The following is a 25443-nucleotide window of genomic DNA, read 5'->3' on the forward strand; positions in this document are numbered from 1 at the left end:
GATCATCTTCTCTGGTGAAGACAAAGACATCCGCACGACCTTGAAGATTGTCAAGATATGGAATATGGTCAGAATGCCACTGCATTAGGCTTTCGGGAATTGGGTTTTCTAGCATCGGACTTTGCATCATTTCTATTAATTTGCTTGATGCATACCAGATTGAACATCGACCTCTTCGTCATCATTATCATCATCGGTTACTTCTGCATTATTCGGTAATTCTTCGCTATCACTTGATGGTGTCTCACAATAATTTGGACAATCATCACCATCTAAGAAAGACCTCTTCCTACACGAATTTTAAATATCAACATCAAATAACTGAATGAGCTTTCTCTCAACAACAACAACAATTTTGAAGCACGTCTTTGCTCATGCCATAAGGGTGCTATGGGGAACTGTCTTCTTCTTCTTTTTCCTTTTTCCTTTTTCCTGTCAACCTGTGTATCTTTGCAATCGTACCATCACCAACCCTTGAGACTATGGTGGACATATACTGTTTATCTGTATAATTCGCCAATGGATACCTACTATGAAAATTCAAAGTAAAACTAGATATTTATACTTTTATTTCACTGCTAACGAATTTGTCTGGTACTAAATAGTAAGCTTGTCGTTTTAGCTCCATTCTAGGCATTAGGGTGGATTGATCTTAACGCTGCTAATCACACATCTGCGAGAAATCTCAGTTTGAATGGAAGCTGATAGTGCAAAGACTTTTCATGTTAATTCAGTTTGGCAGATAAAATATTGTACTAGATAGGATAGAATCCATATTTTGTCCGACAAGTGCAGGAACAGATGGGCTGATTTAGTAGATATCCAAATCTTACTAATAGCTCTGGAGCATGAACTTAAACAGACGACATGTCCAAATCTTCCTCTAAACTTGGAGCTATTTACTGAGAAAGTCTGTTACACTTATACCCTGTAAATGATTTGATGAAATGTAGTCTTGTGACAGATACCTTAGATCTAATCTTTGGTAATTTTTTGCAAGCTTGGGCTGGTAGGAAGATACAAAAGACTGCGTGCAAGAATTGGTTTACACTTCCTGCATACATTTATAGGATACAGAGAAAAATTGAAGATGTTTTCATCGTACAGATGAGCCTATAGTACTCATATGTTGAATTCCAACTGTTCAACAGACCTTGTTTTTCAGTGCAACCTAAAACAATTTAGATGCCTTAATAGATATGGTTAGCTTCCTAATACAACTAATAATATTTATTTGCTCAACTAAAAGTAGAAGAATGATGGTACATTTGGATTGCACTTGTCCCCTGAACATAGGGAACTAGTACTTTCACTTACAGAAGATATGATATCCGGCTTTTGGTTCACTGTAGATCAAAAAGTCTAGTCTATAGCAGAAGCAAAAATTGAATACAAGTGAAGAGAAGAAATAATTTAGATGTTATGGCGGAAGGGAAAGACTCTGTCGTTGATATATTCTGTAAGTTACTGTAGTATCGCATGATGGAAGAAGTTGCCAAATTTGTCAAATCTAAATGAGCTTTTTCTTGCGAAAGTAGGACTTCAGATAGCATATTTGCAGGCCTGCAGCTGCTAAGCATGTACCAAGGGACATTATACTTAACCATGCCACTCTCGCATTGGTGTGTTCACTAACTTCCCTCATTTCTGCTTCCCTGCGCGCAAGATACAAGAAAAAATTATGTTAATTATGAGGCAGTAGACAGAAGGATAAAAGCATCGGTTACACCAAGGTTCAGCAAGAATTTTTTTATCATTTCTTTTTGCAAAAACATTTTGGCGAACTAGCTTTTCCGTTTCTTATTGTGGCAGAACTGATGATTTATAATACACTTCCCTATTAGGAGTCTTCATACATCAAAGCAATAAGAAGTACAGCAGCAACTATGTTCACTACAAAAAACGAAGTCTATTACCATTGGCATTTTAAAACCGTCAGCCCTTGTTGCTCTCTAAATTAAGGACATAATCACGGAATTGCAAATTTGAGTATATAATTATAACTTATCCACTATCCTAAAGTCCTCTCTCCATGATAGATTTCCTCCATTGTCTTTTGGATACTGCATGAGAAAACCTACTTCTTATCACTATTAATATGCAGACTCGGGACTTTTACTTGGAAATATTACACACATATTTATGAAATGAAACAAGACTTGAGGCTTCAGAAATAGGTACATATATGCACGAAACAATCATAAAGAAGGAAGGAAAGTATACTACCAAAAAGTTAAAGGACTTCTAACAGCAACACAAACAGCAAGCATATATAATCCAGGGTGTGGAGCACATTTGAATAAGCTAGTATGTACTCACCTATTCTTCAGGTACTCCAAATTTTCATGAATGGCTTGCACTATTCCTTCAAGTTTCACCAACTCAAGTTCGACACCCTACAAGGATGACAAAAGAATACAACACGCAATGTTAAAATTGAGGAGCATCCACAATAACTAGTCTCCTCCCAATCAAGCCTCGGAGGGAATTGGTGTGGATGGGAAAATAGATACATGTGAACTTACTTCTATCTTTTCCTTCCTTGCAACTGATTCCCAATCCTTAGCACTGATTCCTGTCTTCCAGTCAAGACCAATGGTAACAGCTTTAGCCCCAGGGGCATGGTTGTCCATCCAGAAGCATGCCAAGTAGTTACCAGCCTCAGTGGTTGTGAAGGCAAATTGACCATGAGTTGTATTCTCTTTATGGTAAAGATTGTTTCCAAACGGTGATGTGACCTAAAAAGAATGTTGCAATGATCTAGCTCATTAGAACTGAACCATTAGTGCAAAAAAGTGCAAAAGGAAATTGCTTTTCTCAAGGCTAGTTAACCATTTCAAGAAGTTATGCTGCCTGTCTGACTCAACATGATATTTTAAGCAATATAGAACACTTTTACAGGAAAAACTCATTTCAAGTGTTATAACTTGTAACACCTAAAATTCAACTAAGACCCTGACCCTCTCCCCGCACCTTTTCTTTTTGGACAAGATACCCTCCCTTGTTTATATACGATTTAATCAGTAATAGCTCTAATAAATTGTCAAATATCAGTGTTGAACTATAATGTTTTTTTCCCGATAAAGCAGTGTTGAGCTATACTGTTAGCATGAAACATTCCATCCCTAAATTTACCTCGACAAGATAATTTGTCTAAACATGTCGTGCATGGCAATAAAGCTGAGAAACTTTTAAAAATATAGTTTGGTAGAGAAACATTCACACTAAGACTTACATTCGACTAGCTAAATGACTTTATGTTCTTGAAATTTGTGAATATTCTATAGAGCATTATTACTATTGCGAAAATGTGTAATATTTTGGAATATCCAAAATAAAAAGGGCATACATCAATTGGCACGGAGAAACAGCAACTATGTCTCACTCTCAAACAAGTCAGGGCGCGCCTATATGAATCCTCACAGTTCATGTTTCTCCATTTAAATTCATCCCGGTCCAACATTATTCATAAACTGGGAAAGACGAGTAATATAAATGATCATTTTATATGATACAAGAATGAGTTTAATGAGTTTAAGTTTGATGCACTGTCAGTGTATTTTTTTCTTACACCATCAGGTAATATTGACCTCCTATTGCAGGTTACCAAGTTTTTAGTTTTTTTTTTTTTTTTTTTTTTGGTAAAAATATTAAACACTAGTACTAATTTTTCTCCTTTTTCTCTATCTCTGTCTCCTTCACCCTCCGTCTTCCGTGTCTGGCAAATAGTCCAACTATTTTCTTTTTCGTTGGCTTCTTCCACCACCATCTGCCTCTCTTTCTCCTTCGTCTACACACATATAGACCCATTTCTTTCTCCTTCACTATGCAGTCTTTTGTGCGTTCTTCTTTCAGCCCATAACAAGCGCACTTTTCCAAAAAAAATTACATCTAGATTAATCAAAGCTAACTTTTTTGGACAAATTTTTATTTTGTTCCTTGTTTCTAGGATTTATTGGTATTTTGCCATGAAAATTAAGTGCTTTTTGAAGTGTTCGTCTCATTTTCCATTGTTGTATTTCCCATAGAACACTGACAGTTTATTGGATAATTTCCTCCATCTTCCATCTCTTTCAAATCTTCTTCATATCATCCTCCTGATTATTACACATTATTATTTTATTCTTATAAATGAGAATGTCATCAATTAGGTTTTCTTGAAAACAATTGATGAACGGAATTATTAAAGAAAAGGGAAGGAATAAAAAGAGGAAAAGAGAAGAACTGCAACATTCCGTCACTATCATGACCATACCGATTAAGAGAGAAGAGTGGTAGACTAGGAAAGGAAATAGTCTTAAAGCTAGGAAAGAATTTCATTTGCAGTATAATTAGGATTCAAATTACCTTTAATTGTAATTTTTGAAAAAGGTTAAAAGATTTTTACTTAAGAAAATTATGGTAATTATCTTTAAAGTTACCTGATGGTGTAAGAATTTTTATACACTGACAGTGCACCAAACTAGACTATACATCATACGGACATCAGCTCTTTTTGATAAGGTAATTATAAAAACATCATTAAACACTACTAAGTACATCTTACCATCTATCACCATAGGTTAACAAGCCAATCGCCATGTAAATGTGTGTTGTCATGTTAAGAATTAAACGAGCAATGCAGCGGAACCGATTAGGATGCACCAACACAAGAACAATAATGCAAGAAAGCAATAAACGTAATGAACACAAGATTTACGTGGAAATCCAAGACGGAAAAAGTCACGAGGCGCGAAGCGCAAAGAAATCAACTATAAGGTGGGGAGTACAAAACGATCTCAACAGGGTGTCGAAGCACAACGAGATCAAAGGAAATGAAAGATTACAATCTTTCAATGAAAACTCTCTCTAACCTAAGTGTGGAATATAGTCTTGCGTGTAGTCTTGATAGTTGTTCTCTTTTTCTTGATGTTCTGGCCGAAGATCTCCTTTAAATAGAGGTTGAAGACGTTCAAAATCCCAGTTGGAATGGGACAAGCCAGTCGAATCCCAGTTGGAATGGGACAATTTCGTGAAACCCTTTTGGGAAATATTCTAACAATCTCCATCTTGGACCAAAATACATCAACATCAACACTCGTCACCCCATAAAGCCCCGAAGGGCAAATTTAAGCATGAAGAACACTAAATAAGTCTAAGCAATGCTTAAACTTAGTAATAGCAAGCGGCTTGGTTAACATATCTGCGGGATTCTCTGACGTGTAAACTTTCTTTACCACAATCTCCCCTGCAGCAATAGTATCTCAAATTTAACGCTAATATGCTTGGTCTTTGAGCGATGTGGATCGACTTTGGTAAGATGAATAGCACTCTGGCTATCAGAAAATACAACAGTAGTACCCTGTTGAACACCAAGAAGACCTCGCAACTATGTAGCTTCTTTAACACCTTCAGTTGCAGCGATATACTCAGCTTCGGTAGTAGAAAGGGCTGCAATAGACTGTAATTGTGCTTTCCAAGAGATAGCAGCAGAGCACAGTGAAAAAATGTAACCAGAAATAGACCTCCGACGATCGAGATCACCACCATAATTAGAATCAACGAACCCAACAACATCATAAGACGATGCCTTGGCTCTATCAAATACCAAACCAATATCAACGGACCCTTTCACATAATGAAGAATCCACTTCACGGCATTCCAATGATCTTTTCCAGGATTATGCATGTATCGGCTCACTATGCTTACCGCAAAAGCTAAATCAGGTCTAGTGCAAACCATAGCATACATAAGGCTACCAACAACACTAGCATACGGGATAGTAGACATCCTCTCAATGTCCCTCTCGGACTTAGGACAAGAGTCAACAGACAGTTTGAAATGAGCATCAAACGGAGTAGAAACAAGTTTACAATCAAACATATTAAACCTATCGAGGACTTTCTCAAAATACTTCCTCTGAGACACGTAAAGCTTCCCAGCTTTTCGATCCCTGTGAATCTCCATACCTAGAATCTTCTTAGCTGCACCAAGGTCCTTCATCTCAAACTCAGAATTAAGTTGAGATTTTAACTTGTTGATCAAAGACTTGTCTTTTGAAGCAATCAACATATCATCAACATATAACGAAGGAACCACCAGAAAACTATCAAAAATACACACAATTATCATACTTGCTACGTGTGTAGTCTTGCCCAATCATAAAGGAATCAAACTTCTTGTACCACTGTCTTGGAGCTTGTTTAAGGCCATAAAGAGATCTTTTCAACCGACAAACAAATTGCTCCTTGCCAGGAAGGCAGGAACAACAAAACCCTCGGGTTGCTTCATATAAATTTCTTCTTCTAAATCTCCATGAAGAAACGCAGTTTTAACGTCAAGTTGCTCCAACTCCAAATCAAAAAGAGCAACAATAGCAAGTAACACTTTAATGGAGGTATGACGAACAACAGGAGAGAAAACTTCATTAAAGTCAATACCTTCCTTATGGTGGCAACCACGAACCACTAAGCGAGCTTTCCATCTTACCTTTTCAACCCCGGGAATACCATCTTTTAGTTTGTAGATCCATTTTGCAGTCAATGCACGACGGCCTTTGGGCAGCTTACATAACTCCCATGCATTATTTTGTGCAAGCTTTCCATCTCTTCTTGCACAGCCACTAACCTATTTGAGGAATTAGGACAAAAAACTGCCTCAGAGTAAGTAGAAGGATCAACTCCTTCGGGAATTTCTTGTGCAACTGCAAGAGCATAAGCAATAAGCCCATCATCATCAGTGTCAGCATCTCGAGCGGGCTTCTTTATAACTCGTCTCGGTCTATCACGAGCAATAACATGATCATCCTCCACCAGTGTCTCGACGGGACGTGTGGTACTAGTACTTGGCTCATCAACAAGAGCCTCCTCGCTAGCTTGAGGAACTGTAGAAGAAGCCAACTTCGTGAGCTTCATGGCTCACTTTTACCTCTACCTTCTCACTGGCATCTTTCATATCATCATTACCTGTAGAAGAAACAACAGACTCTTTCCCAGAAGATAAACATGACGGCCTCATTAAAAGTTACATCCCGACTCTGAATAATTTTCTTGAAGCTAGGACACCACAAACGATATCCTTTAGACTCAGAAGCATAAGCAAGAAACCTGCACTTAATAGCCCTGGGGGCTAGCTTCCCATCATTAACATGAGCAAAAACAGTGCATCCAAAAACTCTAAGAATAGAGTAGTCAACGGGATTACCAGACCAAATTTCTTCGGGAATTTTAAAGTCAATAGATGAATGTGGAGACAAATTGACGAGGTAACAAGCCGTAGAAACAGCTTCGGCCCAGAAATCACAGCGGTGCCATACACCAGCATTTGAGAGCATACAACGGGCTCCCTCAAGTAATGTTCTGTTTATACGTTCTGCAACTCCGTTCTGCTGGGGCTTATGAACAAGAGTCTTATGTCTAGCAATACCATAAATAGCGCTGAACTCATTAAACTCATTACTACAGAACTCCAAACCATTATCAGTCCTGAGCTTCTTAATTTTTTTGGCCAGTCTGGTTCTCAACGAGGGCTTTGAATTTCTTGAAATAAGGAAACGCTTCACTTTTCTGTCTTAGGAAATAAACCCAGACCTTACGAGAAAAATCATCAATGAAAGTCAACATGTAGCGTTTTCCTCCAAGGGAAGGGAGGGAACCCATAAATCCGAATGAATATAATCAAGAATGCCCAGTGAACGGTGTTTGCTATGGAGAAACTAACTCTCTTCTGTTTCCCAAAAAACGCAATGATCACAAAAGTCAAGTTTACTCGTACTAGTTTTACCAAGAAGACCTTTTTTGCTCAGAATGGTCATACCTTTCTCATTCATATGGCCCAGACGCATATGCCATAAACGGGTGAGATCATCGTCGGATAATGAAGCAGAAACTGTTACAGACCCCGTCACAATTGAACCCAACGGGTAATAGAGAGTCTCACATCTTGCTCTTTTCATCAAGACCAGAGCACCTTTTGATATCTTGAGAACTCCACCTTCAGCTGAATATTTACATCCAAGAGATTCAAGAGTACCCAGAGAAATAAGGTTATGTTTCAAGTCAGGAACATGACGAACGTTGGTCAAGGTCCTGATAATACCATCATAGGTCCTAATTTGTACAGTACCAATCCCAACAACGTTGCATGGGGCATCATTCCCCATTAGAACAACACCACAAGCTTTCTCATATGTTGAATCAGTCCTTATGAGGACACACGTGATATGTGCATCCAGAATCAAAAGCCCATTCAGAAGAATTTTTCTTATCAACAGAGATAGCCATCAAAACATCACCTTCGGAATCACTTTCAACAACTCCTGCTTCAGCGGTTTTCTACAACATTTTGTTATTTTCTTCTCTCTCTAGTTTATTCTTCAATTTATGACAATCACCAACTACGTGGTTTGTCTTCTTGCAGTATTCGCAGAATTTATCATTGTTGAATTTACGGCCTCTAGACTTGGACCTAAAATTCTTTCTATTACTCCCTCTATCATGGGATCTTCCTCTAACAGACAAACCTTGTCCCTTGTCTTTAGAACGCACTTCAAAACAGTGTTATCAAAAGCGAAAAGCGCAAAAAGCTCCTAGGACAGCTGGGGCTTTAAGCACAAAGCGCAAATAAAGCGTGAGCTTTAATGAAAAAAAGTGCAATGGTTCAAAAATACAAATATATATATGTTTAGTCCTAGATTAATAATAATAAGCATGAATAATGAATATATGGACAAAGAAATTGTAAAAATATTACGATAAAGTGAAATATCAATCATCTAGTGTCACCTCTCTAAGAGAGGCTCATTGGCAAGGAAAAGTATGTCTTAGAGCCTTGATGACGACACTGAAGTGCACATAAAATGAGGCGAAGCGCTCAACATGTTTTGAGCCTCGCTTCAGGGCTTAAGCGCACTTAAAGCGCGCCTTTGATAACACTGCTTCAAAATCAAATTTTTCTTTGGACAACAAAATTAGATTTGACATCCTCATAACTCAGTGTTTCATTACCACCATATAGCATGACTTCTTTAAAGTGCTTATACGTAGAGGCTAGGGAAACCACCAACAATATTGCTTTATCCTCATCTTCGACCTTAATGTCTAAATTTTCTAGGTCAAGAATAACAGAGTTGAACTCATCAAGATGATTTTGAATGGGGGTACCTTCAGCCATAGAGAATGTGTATAACCGTTCCTTCAGACGAATTTTATTTGCGAGACTTTTCGTCATGTAGAGTGACTCTAACTTCAACCAAAGGCCTGCAGCAGCAGTCTCATGAATAACCTCGCAAATAACCGTCTTAGATAGACATAGTTGGATATTTGAAAGCGCCTTTTCATCCAATTCCTCCCATTGACCATCTGTCATAGACTCGGGTTTCCTGGTTTTCCCAAGAAGAGCCTTTTTTAATCCGTTCTGGGTGAGAATGGCTTGCATCTGAACTTTCCAGATACTGAAGCTTATCTTCCGGTCGAACTTCTCGATATCAAACTTGGTTACGGTAGACATCTTGGATCTTGAACGCTCTGATGCCACTTGTTAAGAATTAAATGAGCGATGCAGCGCAACCGATTAGGATGCACCAACACAAGAACAATAATGCAAGAAAGCAATAAACGAAATGAACACAGGATTTACGTGGAAACGCAAGACGGGAAAAACCACGGGCGCGAAGCACAGAGAAATCAACTATAAGGTGAGGAGTACAAAACGATCTCAACAGGGTGTCGAAGCACAATAAGATCAAAGGAAACGAAAGATTACCATCTCTCAATGAAAACTCTATCTAACCTAAGTGTGGAATATAGTCTTGTGTGTAGTCTTGATACTTGGAGTGCAGGTTCAGTGGCGTACCGCATGAGGCTGATGAGGAAGTGAGGCTTGGTACCTAGGTCATTCAAAAGAAAGGAAGTTTCAAGTATCTTGGGTCTATTATACAGGGAGATGGGGATATCGACGACGATGTTTCACATCGTATTGGTGCAAGGTGGATGAAATGGAGGCTCGCCTCGGGAGTGCTGTGTGATAAGAAAGTGCCACCAAAACTTAAAGGCAAGTTCTACAAAGTGGTGGTTAGACCGACTTTATTGTACGGGGCAGAGTGCTGGCCAGTCAAGAACTTTCACGTTCAGAAGATGAAAATCGCGGAAATGCGAATGCTGCGATGGATGTGTGGGCACACTAGGAGGGATAGAATTAGGAATGAAGATATCCGGAACAAGGTGGGAGTGGCATCGGTGGAGGACAAGATGCGGGAAGCGAGGCTGAGATGGTTTGGGCATGTGAAGAGGAGAGGCATAGATGCTCCAGTGTGGAGGTGTGAGAGGTTGGCTATGGATGGTTTCAGGAGAGGTAAAGGGAAGCCGAAGAAGTATTGGGGAGAGGTGATTAGACAGGATATGACACAGTTTCAGCTTACCGAGGACATGACCTTAGATAGGAGGTTATGGAGGACTCAGATTAGGATAGAAGGCTAGGTTGCTTACCCTTTCACCATAGTAGTTGTAGTTTTGCTCATTCGTTTATTGCCATTTGATTTCTGCATTTGATTTCTGCTTATATTTGTTGGGCCTTTGTACTTTGATTATCTTATTTATCTATAGTAGTTAATGCTCCTTTCTTTCCGGACTGTTCTACCATGACTTTCTCGCTTTTGTTATTCCTTGTTTTCATATTGTTTTTGATATGCTTGGCCCTATCTGACCTTTTGTCTTGTTTTTCCTCTCTTGAGCCGAGGGTCTTTCGGAAACAGCCGCCCTACCTTTCAAGGTGGGGGTTAGGTCTGCGTACACTCTACCCTCCCCAGACCCCACATGGTGGAATTCTACTGGGCTTGTTGTTGTTGTTTGTTGTTGTGTAGTCTTGATAGTTGTTCTCTTTTTCTTGATGTTCTGGCCGAAGATCTCCTTGTAAATAGGGGTTGAAAACGTTCAAAATCCCAGTTGGAATGGGACAAACCGGTCGACTCCCAGATGGAATGGGACTATTATCGAATCCCAATTGGAATGGGACAATTTCGTGAAACCCTTTTGGGACATATTCTAACATGTCACAGTATTGACCAGTACATCATCAACTGAGACCATGAAGTTCACCAAAAGAATACCAATTAAGACACTGAAGCACTTGATTATTTATACTGTATCTTTATAGCTTCCAAACCTTATAGGTAGCTCTCCAAGAAACAACAGCTGTGATTTGTCATTTTGTAACAGATCTATAGTGCTAATCACAAAGCAATCTATCCCTCTCTTCCTGACTAGCTTCTCAAATTCTTAACATCTTTTGAAGGCATTTCTTTCTTTAGCTCTATTGTTGAATCCATGAAATGTCTCAGAGAATCTGATTTTAGAATGACTAGAAATAATCTATTCTTTATAGAGACACCAGGTACGGGACAAATTGATTAAAGGAGTATTTGGATAGGTGAGGCTGCTAAAAGTAGAGCTATAATGAGCTTCTGGATCTCTTAAAAACAGACTTAGAATGCAAGAAGGTAGCCGAGCTTTTTCACAATTTCAAAAAATACCAGCATGATCTTCCTCAAAGAAACCAAATTGCAACCTTGTCTTTTTATAAGCAAATTGGAGTAAGCGCAAAAATGGATGATCTTTTTTTTTTTAATACAGTTGATGACAACTTTACTATAGTATGTAGTTGAGGAAATAGTTCAGCTAAGTTTATGAGATCACCGCATTGATGAGAGAACCAAGTGCCTTCCACCACAAGACAATCCTATTTAACTATAGAATGCACAGGTCAATCTTATGAACTAAGGTGACACAACAAAACATCCTATAGATTAACAACGCAACACACTCTCACCATGACAAAGAGTAAAAATAAGTAATGGAGTGTTGAAGGATAAACTTACTATGTCAGTGTCTTAGTAGTTGAGACCTAGCTAATCTTGTTACTTTTTTTTATATCGTTTAACGTCTGTGCATCTATCCCAATTTATGTGATACATATTAACTTTTTTGCAATCAAACTCTTAATCTTGAGTACGGAATTATAATATGTACTTACATAGTAACACAAATTTTGAAACTACAAAGACTCTCTTAGATATAATTCACAACATTGGTATTTATTTCATTATCTAACTAGAATTAATTCAATTCAAAAAAATTTAAAATAATTCACCACAAAAAGAGAAGAAACAACAAGAAAATCGAACAAATTGGATCCTAATAAGATGGAAAATAGCGAGTATTTTATAAATGAAGACCCCATCAAAGTTTCTATAGATTTAACAAACAAATAGCTCCCCTGTGCAATTTAAAAACCTTTTATTTCTTCGATTAACTTTATTAATTTGAATTCGATGGTCAAAATTACAAGATTTGACAGTCAAAATATTCATAATGTGCTTAGTCTTTTGCAATTTAAGCTTACTATTTGATAGCATCATTATCCCAGCAAAAATATTGTAAGAACTCAAAATTAAGAGAATTCAAATGCAATAGCAAACTCAAAGTTTCTCAATTGTTTCCCTTCACATCGTTCAGCTACTATACATCATAATCTCGTACTCACTTCATCTTAATTTAAGTGTCTTATTTCCTTTTTTTGTCTGTCCCTAAAAGATTGTCTCTCTATATATTTAGTAAGTTGATAATTCAAACATCTAACAAATTTAAAACCACAGGATTCAAAGGACATTTTAGTAAATTACAAGCATCTTTAATTTAAGGTCATTCAAAAGTCTTTTTTAATCCTCAAAACTTTGTGCTCAATCGATCTAAGACACTTAAATTGTGACGGAAGGAGTAATACAAAAAAATTCTTAGCATTGATAAGTCAAAATTAGAGCAGGGTGATGATTTGCGGTGCGTTACCTTGACGGAGATGGTAGGGACAACATTAGCTTGAGAGTGCTGTTCGTCACCGATTACAGTATAATCAGCCAAAACGACGACGTTATTATGAATATCTTCCGACACACATTTGGTCCCTGAAGTTGGCACTTCCATCCATATCGCTTCTACTGTAGCCGTTACCGTCAAAAACAACAAAACAAGTCTACACAACTCCATCCCCCCACTAGTTTCTTTCTACTAACGGAATCTTAGATGAGACTTCAGATTTGCTCTTAATTATTACTTTTAGAGAGGGAGAGAAGACTTTTGAAATGTTAGTTGGATGAATGTGCATTGCACAGACTAATTGAATGGTGGCGGGTGTGATTTAGCGCGTGGCTATTAAAAAGTGGTTGAATAGGAAGAGGGAGACTCTAGATTGGCGCCACGCAATGTCTTCAATGATGTCCAATAGGAATGCGTCTTTAGATAGGAAACTTTCCAGTTAGGACACCAAGATTACCGGTTTGGGGACTTTCAGACGCGCCTTTGTTGAAAGAGTTTCTTTTTTCTTTGACTTCAAAAGCTAATTTATTTGATAAACAACCAGATAACATTTTATCATTTAATTTTTATTAAAATTAAGACGTGTGATTTTGAATGTACGTCTGAACAATTAAATGTTATCTGCAGGTTTGAACACTAAACGGTTAAGACTATTTATTTTTCAATATTTGAGTATGCATAATTTATTTATTTGTAAATATAATAAATATTCAATGCAAATAGAAAATAATTCAATATTAAAAAAAATGTGAACTTAATAAAATTAAATTTTAATTTGATTTAAAATGAGCATTTATGTTTGCTAGCGATAGTGAAGATGGTTTGTGGTGACAGTTGGTGTTAGTGGCAAATAATGGTGGAGGTGGTTGGTATTGTAGTGATTGACATAGTGTTGATTGTGATGGTGGAGTTAGTTGATATTAGTAGTTGGCTCGTTGGTGGTGGTAGTTTGGCTCCTGTGCCAGTTGTGATGGTGGAGGTGGTTAGTAGTAAGGATTGAGCGCAGTAGTGGTAGCGGTTGATAGTGGTGGAGGCGGTGGTGGCAGTTTATAATGATGGAGGTGGTAGGTGTGGTAGACTTACACTAGTGGTTGATAGTGATGGTTCTGATGACAGACGTGGTTGGTGGTTGGCAACGGTAATGGTGGTGGTGATTGTGATGGAGGAGGTGGTTAGTGGTTGTGGCTGGTGATTGTGGATAGAGTAGTGGTGAAATTATCCACATAAAGATGCATCTTAATAATATTAAAACTTTGTTTAAGATATTAATGATTAAGATCTATTAAAACCAAATAAGTTCTTATATCTTAACGTAAATAAATATAATTAATGGTCTAAGGTCTAAATCATTCAGATTCACACCTCCCTTAAATGCAAACAAATGAGGCCTGACCTATTAAGAATTACTAACTCTTATATTTGAGCTACAAATACACCATATTCCGTAGGAAAATTCTATTAGTGCAAATGAGTTTAACCAAAGTCAAAGTGTGGTACATCAATAAATTCCAAAGATAAAAAAATATCAAAAAAGAAGATGAACAAATGATAAAGATGATTATAAGAGAGGGAAAATTGTTCTAAACGAGCCTCAAGGCATAACAATTGATAAGACATTAGGAGAGGTCTAGCTAGGTACTTGAAAATACTGAAAATAAAGAAATTTCTTAAATTATGTCTCCACGGGAAGAAAATGAAATTGAAATGATATAATTATTGATAACATTTTGCTTGTAATACTATTGTCGAAATTATGCAATAAAATGATGATCTTGAACCATTTTATGGTGGGAAAAATGGCCAAAAGGAAAGACGCAATTTAAGTCTAATTGTTCGCTTGGAAACCATGAACTTTACAGACCTATAATTCGAACACCTGAAGTGTACTATAGCCAGTTTAGTACAAATGTATTTTTTTGGTCGAAAACAAAATGATAAAAATGAAGTTATAAGATATAAAGCACAATTTGTGGCACTAAAATTTTCACAAAGATATCACATTGGTTAGATGTAGACATATTCTCTTGTAGTGGCTACAATCTTGTTCAGGCATCTTATAAATCTAATAGAATGCATTGGATGTTATCACATCCTATTTATATGACTTACTAGACAACAAATATTTTATGAAAATTCATTAAGGATTCAAATTATCTTAAGAATATTAAGATTCACGAAAAAAACTTGTTCAATAAAGTTTCAAGAATCCTTATACGAATTAAAACAAAACAATCAAGACATATATGGTATAATTGTCTCAGCGAGTACCTATTGAAAAAAAAAAGTACAACTATAACCAATTCCCCTCGTGTCTTTATGAAAACGTATAAATATTAATTTGTCATAGACTCATAATAGTTGTGTACGTGTCATATCTTGAATATCATTAGAAATTTTGAAGATCTTCTAAAGGCAGAAAAATATTTGAATAAACAATTTGAAATGAAAGACTTGGAGAAGACAAAAATTTCCCTTGGCCTATAAATTGAGCATTTAAAAATTAGAATATTTGTCCATCATCAATATACATTGAAAATATTTTAAAGCGATTTTATTTATTGAGTACCCCGATTGTTGTAAGATTTTGATAGAAATAAAGATTCACTTTGACCTCATGAAAATGTGCTTTGTCCTGAGATTGCTAGGCTTTATCTCTATAAATATACACACTTATCAAGTTCACATTAATAGCTATCATAAAATATTATGAGCTCCAATGGTATTTAAACTTTATTGACTTAAATCGTGGATTCTCATTTAGCGCATTACAGTAACTTTTTAACTTCCTACTTAATGAAACCAAGTTATTGATTTGCTTTTACCCTTCTCGCATTGAAGTTACGAAGGAATGAAACCAAGTTCTCGCATTCTAAGAGTCTCAAGTATGTGTAATGAGGAATGCTTCTTGTTGAGTAGATGCAGCATCGACGGGGGACTTTTAGGTCTTGAAATGTTTGAATGATTTGTCAAGTAAAAGTAAATATCTTTTAATAAACAAATGTAAATTTGAGCAATCACGAGTAGATGGATTCTTTTGTTTTTTGAGTTATTCAACTAAATTCTAAATTTGGAAACCGTCCTGTTTTCGTATTGTGGTCTGGCACTTAGAATGAAGATTAAGAAAAGGAATCAAACAAAAACGATTTTTTATTTTTTTATTTTATGAAATTACAATTTCACAAGATTAAGAAAGGGAAAAAAAACTGAAAAGAAAATACATTGGGAAAGAGTGGGATCCACTACTATTGAAATTCTTCCAGATCTTTGACCACTTAACAAGAAGTTGGATATATATTGCTTTTTTCTTCCAACATATTTTTGCTTCTGCTCCACCACTCTAAACATGTCATCCATAAGCAAAATTTCTCCAAAGTCATAATGCATCAGCCTGTTTGTTAGCAAGGAGACATGGTAGAATAGCTAATCCAAAGTTATGCTACTTTCTCTTGACTTGCCATGTATGTCAGGTAGACATTCCACAGATAAAAAAATGTGTTGACCACAAGTGGCTGTCAATAGAGTAACAACATCTATTTAGTTTTCTTCTCAACTAGACATATATATACATTATTTATGAAAAAATTTAACTTTCGTGCACTGATAATACTCTGTATGTTTTTTTACACCACTGGGTAAAACTGTCCTACAACAACATGTAAGTCTTCATGTCAATATTTACGCTCTCAGTTCATATAACTAAAGTCCTTCATGAAAAGTAAAGAGAACCATAGTCCTCTGTTGAAATAAATGGGTAAAAAGGATATCTAGCATACCTGTAAATGAACGGGGACAAATTTGAATGTGATAAAATCACATACGGGCCAGTACATAAGACCATTAATAAAAGTAGGAACCAAGTCACGTTTGAGTCTGGCCACAATTTCTGAACCACTTTCACCTAGTGTCGCAACCACAAGAAAATTATTAGTGATTAAATAATTAAACATTAAATAAATTTAGTCCAAAAAAATTATCAATCAAATCCAAAGCCGAGCGATGACGACGGCGCAAGGGGAGGTCCGCTACTCAACTCTTTATGAGCTAGAAGATGTGCTTCTCTATATAAGCACAAAAACATTTTTTTCCACTACCAATGTGGTAGAAATGCTTCATCCAAAAAGCAATAAAGGAACAATTCAAAATTTTCATTTTCCCTCCATATTTTCTTCCCTCCATTTCCTATTCATCTACACTTAAAACCCAACAATCCCCAACATGAATGGCGAATGACTATAAGATAAGGAAGAAATAATTCCTACAAATATTTTCATATACTGTTCTTCTGTTTTTTGTTTCTGAAATTTGTTTCAGTTTCTGTTTAAGTATATTTTTGAATACTGGTTGATAACAATTGTCGTATATCTCATCCTACATTTAAAATATACCAACTAAAATGACACGGTAAATCAATTTAAAAGCAGGACAAATGGTTACCTTGTGCTGCAGCGTTCATGGAGAAGAAGATAACATTCATGGTAGGTCCATATACGAGCTGTCCTATAGCTATCTTTTTCAATGTTGTGATCACGTCAGTTTTTGGAAAGAATTTTGAGAGTGAGTTGTACCAGAAATGAAGTGAAGGCCCTAAAATTTGCACTCCAAAGCTAGCTACTCGCAATGTTCTTATTAGATCATACTGCCCTGACGACAACGACCCAGCAATTGTCTGTGGAGAATGAAAAAACATGTAGTATAAGATAGTCATCAACCCCATAGTTGCACATAAATAACTTAAAGTTATGAATCGGATTTGTCATTTAAATAAACTTTTTTCCTGTTTTTTTTATGCTAATTTGCTGAAGCAGGTGTTGGTTTTTTTTTCAGGTGCGAATCAGAAATGGAAAAGGGATGGCGTCCCTAATTGGATAAAGAGAGAAAAGTTTTTGTACTTATATTGAAAAACACTTCTACTAGTTCTTAAAGAGTTGAGAAGAAGGCAAGACTCGCACCGTAGTCATTGGCTTCAATCAAATGATCTGATTGAATGACAATTTTTGAACCAACGAAATCTCTAATTTATTTTTATTTCACAAAATGTTATTTATCGCGGGATATTTATTTGAGTTCTTGGATTTTATTTATTTCGAGGCTCTTTTTCCCTGAAAGACACATGATATTTTTCATAAAGGTACCAGATATTTCCCAGACAGACACTAGGAAAAGGCTGCAATTCGAATTTCCTCAAATGACACCTTTTCAAGTCTCACCATTCGTGGCTATAAATACCAAGGCATTCCCTCAGTTTTCTACATCAAATTTTTACACCCTTCTTCTGCATGCTTTTTCACAAACAAAATAGAGTCTTTGTGTGGTTCATTACTGTCTTGAACTCCGACAAATTGCTGGAGTTTGAAGTACCGCTACTCCAACAAAAGGTATATTCATTCTATCCTGTGAGGAAATAATCGATCTAACACCTAGGATACCATGAGAGATTAAATTTCTTAAGGACACACAATAAATTTTGTGGGCTCAGGATATTTAATTAACATTTCTGTTCTTCTGATTTGTTTGTTTACCAATTTATTTTGTATATTCTGGTGTACTGTTTTGAGCTCACGCTAATAACATCAGGTATAGTGGTAGGTACCTGAGAAGACAAATCAGCAGCAGTGAGAATAAGTGTGTAAGTGATAGTCTTGGTGAGAATGGGGCGAGAGTCTAGCTTTTGTAAATACCACCCAATGAACCCAACCTTGCTGGAAGCAGCTCTAGCAGATGATGAGAATACCTGCATGGAGTTGATTTTGATAGCTCAGTGGTCTTACTAATTCTGTTCAAAGTTTGAGAATAGACTTTGGAATGTTGAAGTTGGTGACATGATGTAGGATACCGGTGGACCAGCTTGAAGCTATTTCTAAGGAAAGAAACAAACATCTTTCTTTATCGTCTAAAATGGAAAACCTCTTGTTTTTTTGTTTTTTTTTTTGGTTTGAAAATGAAAGAGAGAGGTCTTCAAACAAGCTCTGACGTTTGCTTTTATATATGTATGACATACTATGAAAAGTAGTAGGAAAGAAAATTGAGCTGATAACTAGTCCAAAGTGAAGTAGGATGGGCTATAGGAAGGCTGCATGCCTAATTTCTGGTGGAAAGTTTGGCTGCTTATAATTTCTAGTAGTTGAATCAATATATCTCAAATGATTCCATGTGCATGCTACACATTTGGGATTAGAATTGACACTAATTATCCCTATAATAGTTGATCTTGTAATATTTGGAACTAGTTATCGTATGATGTCAAAAACTGTGGTTTTCAAAATAAACTCATACTTCTACTTTACTTCCGTTTTGTAAAGAACAAAAAAAAAGTAATATAGGGGCCGGGCAAAATTAAAAGATTTTCGATACATGGCTAATTATTACATGAACATAGTGTGATTTAGATATTGACTAAATTAGCTATACTCTTGAGGATACTACAATTAGTTGTGCGCTCACAAATATTCACAATCACCACTAAAGTTCCCCAAAATATAGTTCTTAAAGGGATTTTTTTAATATTAGTTACATAAGTCATTAGTTTATATATAGAATGTAAGTATCAAAGAGTTGTTTGTACGTAGAGGTATAGAATATGGTATACAATAGTGTATGGTTGTTATTTGATTGAATGGTGTTGCAGAAATAAGAATATGTGAAAGAATGGTTGTATCCTTGTATTTTTGGTAAAAGACAGTCAATTTGCCTTCTACTACTTTGTGTTTTTTTTTTCGAGGATAATACTACTTTGTTCTTTAAATATTTAAAAACTGGAAATATAGTTGAGAATTAATAGTTAATAAGCTCTTTCCTCTTTGGTTACCTGATCCTTAGTGCATGGATACTAGTTAAATTCTATACAAATACATAAAATGCTAGCTCATTTTTTAGCCTCTTCTTATTATAAAGTAAAGTAGAACTAGTAGGGCTCGTTTGGTTGGGAAACAACTTATTCCGAGATTAGTTATTCTACCCTCAAGGTGGGATAAAATAAGGCTATAATCCAGGGATTACTGGATAACTAATCCTGGGATTAGTAATTCCGAATTTTTATTCCAGCCAACCATGAGATAAGGAGACACTAAAATTTTATCCCGAGACTATTTTTGCTTATCCTTCACATCAAACGACCCCGTATACTATCCGCATAATACGCGGAAAAGTTGGAGAAAAAAATTATAATAAATTATTGACCACCTAATATTTTTATTATCTGATCAATTGTAAAATTTAAACCACTTAATTAGCAAATCATTGATAAGAAGGCAATTACAGAAAGGAAAATCATATCCTCCACCCTAAATTGCCGTAAGATCTTGTGTTAAGTGCAATGAATTCATTTATAGTTTAACTTACTATGATTAAGTGATTTAATTAAGTAAAATATGCATTAATAATAATGATTAAGTAAAAGAAATGCATATGTAATTCACATATAATGTATTTAATGATTTGTATAAAAACACTTGGGGCTAATAAGTTTTTACCCTAATATACATAGAGTGGAAAAAATTAACAAAATTAAGTGTGTACTTTAGTCCCTCTTGCTTCTTGCAAAGAAACAATGCATTAAATACTTGTACATTTGTTGGTGCTTGTTTGATGATAAGATTCAATTGGTAGAAAACGCCAAATCAAAACAAAAACGCGAAAAATTAAGATAGGTAGAAATAAAGGGATGAGAATAGAGGGATAAAATCAAGACCCAATTAGGATTGGATTTATGGGCAAACGTGGATATATGAAATCCAAATCCTCCTAATTGAATTCAACCTAAAAGAACCTATACTATTTGAAATCAAGTCAAGAGAAATTCAATTGATATCCACAAATGAACAAACTCTTCATGAAATCAATGGAAAATGGTTCATAAGCCAACAATGGTATTACACTCCATTAACTAAGTCTAAACCTAAAGGCTAGTAAGCCAAACAAACTATGATAACCCTATCAACTCTCAATTCATCATAATTCATAAACTAACTAATGAAATAAACTAAGTAGAGTATTTATACTCCTAGGCAAAACAAAACTAGACTAACTATTTCAAAAATAGCGTTAATGAAGTAAGGGCCTTGTTTGGTAGTCTTCTTTAGGGATAATGGCTTGAATTGCGAAAATAGCCCTCTTGCATAGATAGCCACCATCGTATCCCATCTTCTTATCTTCGCTCCACACGACCAAGCAATCATCCATACATCATATGCTCGATTTGGCCAATGTGTGCTCCTCGGGATCGTATCACCAATGATAAGATTCCATTTGGGGAAAACACCAAATCAAAACACAAACGGGAAAATTAAGATAGAAAGAATTAAAGAGATGAAAATTGAAGAAAGTGGATGAGAAAAGAGGGATAGAAGCAAGACCCAATTAGGATTGGATTTACGGGCAAACTTGGATATATGAAATCCAAACCCTCCCAATTGAATTCAACCTAAGAGAACTTATACTCTTTGAAATCAAGGCAAGAGAAATTCAATTGAGATCCACAAATGAACAACTCTTCATGAAATCAATGGAAAATGGTTCATATATAAGCCAACACTGGAATTACACTCCATTAACTAAGTCTAAACCTAAAGGCTAGTAAGCCAAACAAACTATGATAATCCTATCAACTCTCAATTCATCATAATTCATAAACTAACTAATGAAATAAACTAAGTAGAGTATTTATACTCCTAGGCTAAAGAAGACTAGACTAACTATTACAAAAATACCCTTAATGAAGTAAGAGCCTTGTTTGGTAGTCTTCTTTAGGGATAATGGCTTGAATTATGAAAATAACCCTCTTGCATAGATAGCCACCATCGTGTCCCATCTTATTATCTTTGCTCCACACGACTAAGTAATCATCCATACATCATATGCTCGATTTGGCCCATGTGTGCTCCTCGGGATCGTATTAGCCTCCCCTTCTTCAAAGGGATTCGTCTTCGAATCCGCACCTTACAAAATGTAGAAGAGAATGAGTACATACCCTCTCATAAAACAAACAAGGTAGTCATCATAAGGCAAATGATAATACTTAAAGTAAGCATAGCATGCAACCAACACACTAAATGGCCCACTCTTATGATATAACCAAGCATCATATGGATCTTGAAAGAACATGTATCCAAATAATGCCAAAGACACTTGGCTATTCAAGGCAATGGAACAAAGAGGTAAATCAAAGGAACCAATGCACCTAAGAAAACAATCATGCAAGTTCTCATTGGCCCTATCAATCAAAAGGCATATATCACCCCTTAAGTCTAGAAACAAGTGAAATCTCTCATGGCTAAGTGCAATATCACAAATAAGTCCAACCCAAGTCAAGGGTCTAACCATCACACTAGCCCACCTCAATAAAAGACTCACTACCAAGTCAACACCGGGGTCAAATACAAAGGTATCACCCACACTATTTTTCTCACATTCCCCAGGCACGCCCAATATGAAATCAAGTAATAACACTAGAAAAGAATCACATGAATGGATAGAAGTTCTACTACTATACTCATCACATAAAGAAGTTATCTCTAAAGCTTTAGAAAGCCAAGAATAAGCATGAGTCACAAATACATATTTTCTTTGAAGGAAGTACATGATGTGACTTCATACCTAAGTGTAGTCCAATGAGGTCTCCTCAAATAGTCTTCAGCTTTAAGACTCCTCTTTTGATAAAACTTCATAAGCAAGTTATTCAAATAATCAAGTTCATCAAGAGAGAGAGAGTATTACCATTATGCTCATTCAACCTATGCCAAGCTAAGAATAGTATCTCTTCACCCTTTAGGTTAGAAGATCTAGCATAGTCCTTCCAACATGTAATCTCCGTTTCTTTCACATTGCTCCCATTCTTAAAAGAGCATTCTTCATTTTCGGAAGCCTTTTTCAAACACGATGTTGGTCCATCAAGTGGGTCACAAACCCTCAAGAAAGACTTTTCGTCATCAAGGATGGCGTCAAGAACTCCATCGGCCCCATGTTTGTCATCGAGACCAAGCTCATCATCATCCCATAGTGGATTACAAAACACATTATAGCCTCTAAATGTCACGACCCAACCCCGTAGGCCGTGACTAGTGCCCGATCTGGGCACCCAAACCCATCTATCAAACGCATTCAAATATATAGCAGAAGCCGACAAGGCTATATTCCAAATTTAGATAATTTCTAGAAAAAAAAATTCGGCAGAGTTTCCTTTGTTTTACAGACTATCCAAAATAGCCCTGTACACAGCAAACACCAACAAAGGCCACACAGGGCTAACAAAGCAACGTATAAACGTATGCGGACCGGTCGCCTCGGTGTATGGGATCGCCCAAACAACATATACACATAACCATACAGAAAGACCATAACCCACAAACATGTCTACAGGCCTCTAACAGACATAACAGAATCATATGACGGGACAGGGCCCCGCCGTACCCCAAATGACCATATGTACCGAAGATGAAAACAACAGAAGATATATACCAAAATATAAGCTCCGGATCAACAGGAGCACTCCCAAGTAGCGGAACAGATGTCCTAAGCTAGTGGCGTATCAAAAGGAGCGTCTGTACCTGCGGGCATGTAGCGCAGCCCCCGAAGAACAGGGGGTCAGTACGGAAAATGTACCGAGTATGCAAAGCGGAGATGTAACAATAAAATCATAGTCAAGAACAGGAGTACAGAATTATAACTGTCAGAACCACAGTCAGCGCCGGAGGTACAAAGATATAGATAGCAGAATCAAACTGGGAGTCGAAGATCCAGAAATAAAACAGGCGGAGTTATAGGCAGAGTCCGAAGTACAAAGGTGAATACCTTATCCGAGACCTCAGAAAAATAATGTCAAAGCATAGATGATGCATGCCAAATCATATAACATCATATAAACACATATAACGTGTCCCGACCCTCTGATAAGGGACTCAGTGGATGAAATCATGTATAACAAAATCATATACCATATATGCAAATAGCGTGTCCCGGCCCTTTGTTAAGGGACTCGGTGGTGAAATCATGCATGTCAGAATCATGTACTGTGTATACATAACGTGTCCCGGCCCTCTACTGCGGGTCTCGGTGAATAATCATCATGTGCCATCCTGGCCGCCATCCCCATATCATCATATCCTAAACATATATAAATAACGTGTCCCGGCCCGCAAGTACGAGGGACTCGGTGAGTAATGCAGAGAAATGCGCACGAGATCATGTCCTGGCCCGGGCTCAGTGAAAAGACATACCATAACTTGCACGAACAGAGTAGTGCAGAAACATATGCATATAAATCCAGACTCGATAAACAAACCGAACAATATGTCATAGGACGTACCTTTCGTAGGTTACGACGAATTATGCCAAGCAGAATTTCTGAGATTTGTTCGCTCATGGCAAATATACCGTGGGGTTTACCGGCATAGTCAGAATGGTCACTCTTTAACAATTAGAACAATTTAAGTGACAAATCATTTCAAGGAAGTCAGACGTCAGTCATAGCGTACATGTATGCCCTTTTTGGGGATGGCACGATTCATTATATCAAATCATGTTTCTAGAATCATAGCACGTATCAAAGTATAATACAGATTATTCACATTTATTATTTGATAAACAGAACAATAATCCAAAGTTTCTTTTAAGCACTGTATAGATATATGACAAATAAGGCAATAGTAGGAGGTCTCGGAATCTGCGGGCCCACCTCAGGTCAATCGAGGTGGTAAATTCAAGTTATGAATCATAGACCTTATAGAGTCATTCCTGAGAGTTTTGGAACCATTCGACTTCAATTGGGAAGGTTTCATACACATAAGTCATTTTGACGACAATTTGTAAGGAAACTAATTCAATCTTACTGAATGAAATGAGGCCAATTTCAATTTCGGATTTCGAGAGACTGAGTCATATCTAAGGCTCGCGACTGAGCCTATTACGTTTAGAACATGCTTAAGAACGAAGGGAAGAACTTTACATACCTTAGTCGTGCCTTATGCTCGTCCAATCTCAATTCCCGTTTCGCCCAAAAAAACTGCAAATGGTCACATTTACCAATTACTATTTGTGAGATTTAAAATTTCAATCTTAACCAATGCTTGCCTATCGAAATTTCGGCAGCACTTCCTTTATAATTGCGACACCCCGAGAATACAACTCGGCTCAGAATAACAACAACCAACCCAACAACAATACCAACAACAACTACAAAACACAATAAGGCATAACTAGTCTTCTTTCCAACATAGTGTAATAACTCTCATTTCCAACTTCACATCTTCAATCCAACGACAACATTCTCGCGTTCATTACTAATCAAGATCATTACAATACAGTTCGGAAACATTTTATATCATTTCTCCAATATATACACAAGATATACAAAATATACACACTTTCCACCAAAACCATAATTTATCCAAAACTTCCAACTTTCGACAAAAACTTCCATAATATTTTCTTACCTTTCAATTCCATTAACAACCATCATAAACTACAATGACACTACATATTTTTCTACAACAACCTCACCACATTTCTTCCATTCCAACAAAACCATTAATCTTTTATTCACCTCACAATGCCATAACAATATAATTAGCATACTAAATAAGTTCAACCAATTCTCCTACACAT

At 36.5% G+C, this 25443-nt stretch overlaps 1 protein-coding gene and 1 pseudogene across 1 annotated transcript; both read right to left on the reverse strand.

Annotated features, from left to right (window-relative positions):
• Positions 1 to 1249: 1249 nt before the first annotated feature.
• Positions 1250 to 13185, reverse strand: LOC132627018 (transmembrane emp24 domain-containing protein p24delta3-like). The gene is made up of 4 exons (XM_060342067.1): positions 12820 to 13185; positions 2526 to 2738; positions 2320 to 2396; positions 1250 to 1655 (listed from the first exon to the last, which is right to left on the reverse strand). Exons 1-4 carry the CDS (start codon positions 13015 to 13017, stop codon positions 1511 to 1513), a joined length of 633 nt encoding a protein of 210 aa, XP_060198050.1. The 5' UTR covers positions 13018 to 13185; the 3' UTR covers positions 1250 to 1510.
• Positions 13186 to 16172: 2987 nt separating this feature from the next.
• On the reverse strand, positions 16173 to 18990 carry LOC132621791 (uncharacterized; annotated as a pseudogene).
• Between the last annotated feature and the right edge of the window lie 6453 nt (positions 18991 to 25443).

This window comes from Lycium barbarum, chromosome 2 (genome assembly GCF_019175385.1).
Source record: "Lycium barbarum isolate Lr01 chromosome 2, ASM1917538v2, whole genome shotgun sequence".
In the NCBI taxonomy this organism is placed as follows: Eukaryota; Viridiplantae; Streptophyta; class Magnoliopsida; order Solanales; family Solanaceae; genus Lycium; species Lycium barbarum.